Here is an 8,947-nt window from a genome sequence, read left to right as displayed (position 1 = left end):
TAGTAAACTTTCCTAAAATAGAAACTAAGAAAGTGAAATCCTAGGTTATTTACACTATCTTGCTGTTTCATGGAAACATGTTGAAGGTCTCTTTTTCTGACCCTTCTTCTCCAGATAGTAACTTTCAGAGTGGCACATATCACTAATTGTAAAACAATTTTATAATTTTATTTTTTCCCATGTGAATAGCTGATACAGACAAAAGTTACAGTGAAAAAAATAAATTTCTGAGTCTGAAACTCAGAAACGTAGGCAAAAAAGTAGGGTAACTCTACATGAGGAGGAAACATGATTACAGATTTAGGGAAGTGAGTAGGAGTCAAGCAGTATCAATAAGAATGTTGAACAGATAACCACAGTGGTAAAAAGTACACCCATTCCTCTTTATCGTTGCCTTGTATGTTAAGTTAGTGTGATTACCTTGTGTGTAGGACTCTAACAGATTCTGTCCTTTGCTTATAGTAACACTATTTGTAGTTCTAGATAATGTTATGAAAATCAGAATTATGCATTTTTGATTGCTAAACTTACACAAGAAAGCAAAGTATTTTAAAATAATTTGTGAATTAACCAAAAAAGACATCTACAATTGTTGAGATAATCAAAGGATAGAAAAGAAATTTTAATCCCAACTTAATAGGCTTGCCTAATAGAGCAGTATTAATATATGTAAGTATAACTAACTAGACAAAGGAATTTAAAATATCTTCAGGAGAGGATTAAGTGACTAACTGTGAATGAACACAGGTTTTACCAGAGAATAACATTTCTCCATGGATATGAATTTGAGAATTCTCTTCTACATTGGTACATTTTTCCAATTAAAAATGTACAACTAAGAATCACATATTTAGGGTTATCAAATTCTGCTTATAGAGTATATCTTCCAGCAGTAGATTGCCAAGAAAATCTATTCTTTGTTTTGAGGAAACATCTTTCGTAGTAACCTTTTGAGGGCAACTTTGACTTCTTTATTTCTCAGGCTGTAGATCATGGGATTCAACATTGGCACAACAATGGTATAAAATACAGATGACACCTTCCCTTGTTCCATGGAGCTGATTGAAGATGGCTGTAGATACATGAATGTTGTAGAACCAAAGAAAAGAGCAACAGCCAAGATGTGGGAGCTGCAGGTGCTAAAGGCCTTGACTCTTCCCCCAGAGGATTTAATGTGCAGAATTCTGACAATGATGAAGATGTAAGAGCTAATGATGGTCATGACTGGTACAATAATATTAAATGCACTGATGGAGTGTCCTAGTACTTCATTGATAAAAGTACTCGAGCAAGATAGCTCAAGTAATGAGAAAAGATCACAAAAATAGTGGTTTATTTTATCAGCCTTACAGAAAAACACTCTTACCAGGAAGACTGTGTGAGCTGTAGCACTGAGTAAGCCAACACCATACACCATAGCTACCATCAACAAACAGACTTGAAAGGACATGGATACATTGTAAAGCAAAGGGTTAGAGATAGCCACAAAACGGTCATATGCCATTGCACCCAACATGTGACATTCTGCAACAACAAAAACACAGAAGAAATAGAACTGAGCTATGCATTCTGGGTATGAGATGAAATTCTTCTCTGTCACAAAGTTCAGCAGCATTTTTGGAATAATGACAGTGGATTGACAATAGTCAATAAAGGACAGACTGCTGAGCAAATAATACATAGGTGTATGCAGCTGAGAACTAAACAGAATCAAGATGATCATACCCAGATTTCCAACAACTGTAATCAAATAGACTGCTAAGAAGATAAAGAATAGAGGCAATTGGAGCTCTGGATTATCTGTTAAACCAGCGAGGATGAACTGAGCCACTGAGGTCTGATTTACTTCTTCCATGGTGTTCTGGGAAGTATATGTAAAAATATATATATAGAGAGAAGACAAATTTTGAGTATCCATTCTTCTATCACTCAATGAAGTTTGAAACATAATTCAAATATTTTAAGATACCTGCAATCATCTGCCATCCTTTTTGCGATTTGAGCAATCAGAGATTTTGCAGTCCTGGAGAAAGGAGACATGCAAATACAATCATAACTATGTTACATACTTGTGATTTTTATTGGTACCCATTTCTTACCATGTTTCAGTTCATTTCAAGCCATTCTAGCAAATGGGACCTCATTAAATCGCAAAGCTTCTGTAAGGCAAAGAGCACTGTCACTACGAGAAAAATGGCAACCAACAGATTGGGAAAAGATCTTTCCCAATCCTCCATTTGATGGAGGGCTAATATCAAATACATATGAAGAACTCAAGAAGTTAGACTCAAGAGAAGCAAGTAACACTAGTAAAAATGGGGGACAGAACTAAACAAAGCATTCTCAACTGAGGAATATGGAGTGGCTGAGAAGCACCTACAGAAATTTTCAAGATACTTAGTCATCAGGGAAATGCAAATCAAAACAACCCTGAGATTCAATTGCACACTCGTCAGAGTGGCTAAGATCAAAGACTAAGATGACAGCAGATGCTAGCAACGATGTGGACTAAGAGAACATAAGAGAACACTCCTCCATTGTTGGTGGGATTGCAAGCTGGTACAACCACTCTGGAAATCAGTCTGGCAGTTTCTCAGAAAATTGGACATAGTAATACCTGAGGATCCAACTATACCACTTCTGGACATATATCCAAAAGGTGCTCCAGCATATAACAAGGACACATGCTCCACTATGTTCATATCAGTCTTATTTATTATAGCCAGAAGCTGGAAAGAACCCAGATGTCATTAAAGGGAGGAATGGACACAGAAAGTGTGGCATATTTACATAATGGAGTACTATTTTTATTAAAAGTATTGCTTTATTAAAAGCAATGAGGTCAGGAAACACTCAGGCAAATGGATGGAAGTAGAAAATATCATCCTGAGTGAGGTAAACCAATGACAAAAGAACACACATGGCATGCACTCACTGATCAGTGGATATTAGCCCAAAAGTTCAAAATACCCAAGTTACAATGCACAGACCACATGTAGTTCAAGAATAAGGAAGACCATAGTATGGGTGTTTCAGTCCTTCTTAAAAGGAGAAACAAAAACCCACAGGAGGTAGAGGGTGTAAGAAACTTGGTGTAATAAGAAAGGAGAGGGAGGTTGAAAGCAGGGGAAGGAACAGATATGGGAGGAGACTACGATGAGATATATAGGGTCAGGAATTGAAAAGAGGTGTGTAGCAATGAGGAATTGGGAACTGGGGGTAACCCCAGCAAGGCCAAGACAATATCCAGAGGTTAGGCAAGGTCCTCACTTGAGGGATCGTGCAACCCACTCATCTCCAAATTTTCAACCCAGAATTGTTCCTGTCTAAAGGAAATATGAAGACAAAGTTTGAATCAGAAACTGAAGGAAAGGCTATCCAGAGACTGTCCCACCTGGGAATCCATCACATATATAGATACCAAACCCAGACACTATTGCAGATGCCAAGAAGTGCTTGCTGACAGGAGCCTGTTATAGCTGTCTCCTGAGAGTCTCTGCCAGAGCCTGAGAAATGCAAAGGTAGATGCTCACAGCCAACCATTGGGCTGAGTGTGGGGGACCCCAATGGAGAAGTTAGAAAAAGGACTGAAGGAGCTCAAGGAGTTTGCAACCCCATAGGAAGAATAACAGTATCAACCAGCCAGACATCCCAGAGCTCCCAGAGACTAAACCAACCAGAGTAAACATGCAGAGACCTATGGCTCCAGTCACATATGTAGCATTGGATAGCATCATTAGGCATCAATGGGAGAAGAGACCCTTGGTCCCAGTGTAGGGGAATGACAGGGTGATGTGTTAGGAGTGGGAGGGGAAGCACTCTCATAGAAGCAAGGGAAGGGGAGATGGGGTAGGGTGCTTCCAGATGGGAAACTGGAAAAGAGGATAACATTTGAAATGTAAATATATAAAATATCCAATAAAAAGTTAAAAAGAAGCTGCATTCTCTGTTTCTCAATTATGGTACATCAACGCTTGTGAACCAATTTCATGTCATTAACTTTCTCTGCTTCCCACTGCTAGCAATCTTTATACTGTTCAGCTCTCCTTGAGTCACCTGAATGTTTGTATGCCTTTGTTCTTGGTGGAGGACTCCTCAAAGTTGCTTTGCATTATTTCTCTTAGGCTCCCTTTGTCAGTCACCCCTTAAATATTAATGAATCCTGAGTCAAGCATGGCCTTGGATGGGTCAGAATGACATGGTTCCTGCCCCTGATACAGGGCTAACAAGACAAGGCCCTCCATGAGTGTCAGTGATTGCTATAGGTATTATGTTTCTTTGTATAATAATGTACATATTTTCAAGTTCCTCCTTAATGGAATGTCAAGTTAATGTTAGTGTTAATGATTAGAGACAGGACAAATATGAGAGGTGAAGATGTGGCAAAAGTCTTAGTAAAATGTTAAATGCTGAGAATTTCAGGACATCCCTTAAAGATGTAGAAAAGTACTCTAAAAACGTGAGTTCAAAAATACATAATTTTCTCAACTATATAAAATATAAGAATACAATATAAACCATATGATAGACTTCACAAATCTAAAAGAAGAAAAGCAGTTGAACTCTAATCCAACTTGTCTGAATGATACTAAGAAAAAGATGAAGAGATTTAGGAAGTGGTGATCACAAGAGATTCTACAGAGCTAAGTTTTTTTTTATGCTTGCAAAGGCAGACAGATTCTAAGGTCAAGGTCATCCTGTAACTGAGAGAATTTAGGTACAAGCCCAGGCATTGTAGAAGTGGTAATATCAGAGTAAGTTGCCACCCTGTGGTTAACAAAGGCAGACAGATCTGTGAGTTCTTTTGCAATGATAAAGATGGAGAAAAAATATGAATAGTGAAAATTTAAAAAAGAGTATCTGCATATTGTGTGTGTGTGTGTGTACACACACATATATATATTATATATATATATATAATTTTCTTGAAAAAAAAGGAATTATGGTTGTAGCAAAGTTAAAATAATAGAAAGGATATATTTTTTAAAGGTTAATATAATACTCTTGATTTTCTACAATATTATTTTCTTAACTTAATTTGTTTTTAGTATACTTGTACTAAATGGACATTTAAAACATATAATTAAATTTCAATTTTTATATTTTTCTATTGACCAAAACCTTTGATTTTTAGATAATCAATCATTGCTTTAACCATAATTTGTTTTAATGGAGTGATGCACACACAGAATATTCTCATTAAGTTAAAGAATAATTGTACATTTGTTTTAATAAAAATATTTAAATGTGTATTAAATACAAAAGGAAAAAAGAGTGTGCCTCCTGTCTCCTAAGAATCAAAAGGTTGGAGTAATGAGATGTTGATTCATGGGAAGATCAATGACTGGAAGTCATTGATTTATGGGAAGTAAGTGACTGGATTGATATGTAAATAAAAACAACTGGGTTGTTGATTTGCAAGGGATGAGCTATCCAGAAAGGGTTTTTAGAATAGCAAGAAAGAACTGGAGAATTTTGTCTATAGCTGTTCACAGAGGGGCGGGGGGTGGGGAGGAATACAAAGAAAAAGAAAGAGGAAAAGAGAGAAGAGAGAGAGAGAGAGAGAGAGAGAGAGAGAGAGAGAGAGAGAGAGAGAGAGAGAGAGAGCTGTCTGAGAGCTCCAAAATAGCTAAACAGAGAAAGTCTGGAAACTGCTTGAAGCAAACATAGGTCATCAGCTTGTACCCATGGTTTGACTCCAAGTCATTCATTTCACTGTTCTCAGGCACCCCTTCCACAGTACCCTTTTCCAAGTCAAGGCTGCTCATTAGGAAATAAATCATGAGCAAAATAACAAAAATATTTACTGATTGTTTTTTTCTTACCAATAAATTCAGATTTAAAATCCACATTTATTTAACATATACTTTTATTTCTTTCGACCTTGAAAATGTTCAGCACCAGTAGAAATATAACCAAAATATTGATCACCTCCCAAAATTTGCTTATAGGGATTTGTGTCTCTTATCTGATTTTTTTTGGTACAAATAGTTAATGCAATATACACCACCAAATAGTTTGAGTTACATAATCCTATATTTTAAACTTAAGCATGATATTACATGGAATATTTTCATGAAGATATAAAGATGAAGAACTGATTCACTGGAAATACTGGAAACTATAAATTCATTGAATATGTGTATTATATATTTTCTCTGAATGTCTCACAACCAATACTGTATTTTCCAGCTCATTGAGTTTTTATTTCTACAGATAATTCATAAAAGTGGATCTGTACAGTCTTTTTCCTTTTATGTCTTATTTATCGCAGTAAAGTGTCCTTTAGGTTTTTCAATCACTGCAGTCTCCATTTTAGGGGGAAAAATCAGTGAAGATTTAGAACAATCTAATATACATTTATAATTTTTTACATATGCTATTTACTATTAACTAATATAAAATATGAATGAGATAGCTAAAGTAGCCAGTTTTTAATAAAGCATCTGTTATAATATAGTTACAAATTATAGGTGAAAATAGAGAACAGCATCTCATAGTTATATGAATTCAAAAGTTATCTAATTTTCACATGTAAATTATTAATGTGTTACTTTTTAGTTCTGTATCATAAAATTTTGTCTTCAGAGTAGCATTATATCAATAACCTGTATAATACTAAGAAAGAAATTGGTATGACATTTATAAGAAATAGTATTTTTATTTCTAATAATGATTCATAATGATATTGTAAGGCTCTTAAGATGGGCCAATATTAAAATAAATTTAAAGTGTCAAGCATGTAGAAACATAAGGAATACATATAATCTGCTCTTCAGAATTCTACAGTCTAGAAGGTCATAGGTAGGCAAACAAGTTCAGTATTTACAAATTTCCTGAAGACCGCAGCCATTCTGATGTTCTTCCTGACTGAGGGGATGGTACAAACAAAGGTGTTTTAGAGGATGGTAAGAAATAAAATGTCATTATTTTTGGTCCAAGTATATAATCAACTGACTGTCTCAGGAAAGTACATTAAGTATCCCAATTATAAGTTGTAATTTTCTTTAAATTTTACTCATCTCCTTATCTTCTTAAATATAACCTTTGTTGTTCATAAGAGTAAGATTTGTGTTTTATTCAATAATTTTTAAAATGAATTATAATTTTTGTAAAATCTAAAAAGCAATACAGTAAAAGCAGTCTTACAAATAAGTACCATTTAAAAACTCAAGCAACATATTATTTCGAACAATTTTATATTTTAAAATATTTGAGTATATTGCTCTCCTCCCCCAAATCTTTTGAGATTCTCTCTTCCTCCTTACCCATCCAACTTAAGTTCTTTCTGAATAGACAAAGAACAACAACAACAACAACAAAATCAATACAACTACAAAGTCCCCCCAAACCCAAGAAAAGGTAAAAAAAGCATACCTTTCAATAAAACTACAATACTATAACCAAATAAAAGCAAAGCCACAAAAATTGGTAAAGTTAATATATGTTGGTCAATTACTCCTGATCATGAGGCCTGTCCTGGAATAATGTAATACTCCGTATCACTCTGTTTGAGAAAACTTATTTTCCTGCTCCTAACCAACCAAACAAACAAACAAACAAAAAAACCAAAAAACAAAAAACAGAAATTTCAATTAAACTTTATTATACTGTATACTGACTAGGTTTCATTCATTCAAAATACAACAAAATAAAACAGAGAAGATAAAACTACAACATTGATGTTGGACAAGACAAAACAGCATAGACAGAAAAATCTAAGAGAAGTCGCAGGAATCAGGACCACACTTAGGAATCCTATAAAAGCACTAAACTAAAAGTCATAATATATACCCAGAGGAGCTGATATATTTTGCGTTCATTTTATACTTCCTATGTGTAGAGTCAGGAATTTCTTAATTATATATTACTTGTTCTACATTAAGTAGCATTTTTAGTAACTAACAAAATGCCTTAAATATATGGATTAAAAGTTATTCAACAACCTAAGTTAACAAACAAAATGACTGAAAAACGTTCATGCTACCTGAATTTAAATTAGTATTTACAGAAGCGTTTCTTGTGATTTCAATATAGTAAGAACTGGGAGCATGCTTAGAGTAGCTGTGGAAATCAAATAGTCTAGTTCCTTTCTGAATTCAGTTGGCGTGACAACAAAGCAATAAGGAAAATGGCAATAATACACCCACAGAAGAGGAGCTACAAGCAATTGTCTGACATATTGCTGTGAAGAAACATATGGCCGATTCAAGTTATGGGAGCAAGCATTTAGTTGGCTGCTTGAGTGGAGTTACAGAGGCTTAGTCCATTTCCATTGTGATAGGGAATGTGGCAGCAGGTAGGCAGACATACAACCAAGCTAGCATGTTATGGGGGCCGTAGCTAAGACCTATGTCCATCTCCAGTGAAACATCTCCACCAACAAGGCCACACCTTTTCCCAAAACGTCACAACTTCCAATCCTTACTAAATAGTGTGCCAACTGGTATCCAAATATTCTCATATATGAGTCTATGGGGGCCACTCTCATTCAACTAATGACAGCTATCCAAACCCAATGGTTATTCCTAAACAAATATACATATGAGCAACACTGAATGAACATATGATGTTGTTGTGGGTGTATAAATATACATGACACATACATATATTATATATATATAAACACACAAATATATATGTAACATATATTATACTTGTCTTTGCATGTAGCAATAATTTAAGAAAAGAAGTCAATAATATGAGAGAAATTGGGAGAGAGATTTAGGGAAGTTATAGAGAAGGAGAGATGAAATGTTTGTAATGGTGTAAATACAGAGCATTCATTTATGAAATTCCTCAAAACAATTTTAAGTTGAAACAAATATTAACTGTATTAATAATGGAAAGTAGAAAGAAGTAGGAGAGTCTAAGATTTTAAGACCTAAGCACTTGTATCTGAACATACCTCTCCTTCACAGACAGCTCAGTGTTGGTTGCTTCACCT

At 34.9% G+C, this 8,947-nt stretch overlaps 1 protein-coding gene across 1 annotated transcript; it reads right to left on the bottom strand.

Annotated features, from left to right (window-relative positions):
- Positions 1–910: 910 nt before the first annotated feature.
- On the bottom strand, positions 911–1,855 carry LOC116907429 (olfactory receptor 150-like). The gene has a single exon (XM_032910397.1). The coding sequence runs from the start codon at positions 1,853–1,855 to the stop codon at positions 911–913; it is 945 nt and encodes a 314-aa protein (XP_032766288.1).
- Between the last annotated feature and the right edge of the window lie 7,092 nt (positions 1,856–8,947).

The sequence above is a fragment of the Rattus rattus genome, chromosome 8, assembly GCF_011064425.1.
Source record: "Rattus rattus isolate New Zealand chromosome 8, Rrattus_CSIRO_v1, whole genome shotgun sequence".
Lineage (NCBI taxonomy): Eukaryota > Metazoa > Chordata > Mammalia > Rodentia > Muridae > Rattus > Rattus rattus.
Note: the sequence above shows the minus strand (reverse complement) of the source record. Positions and strands in the feature narration are given on the sequence as shown.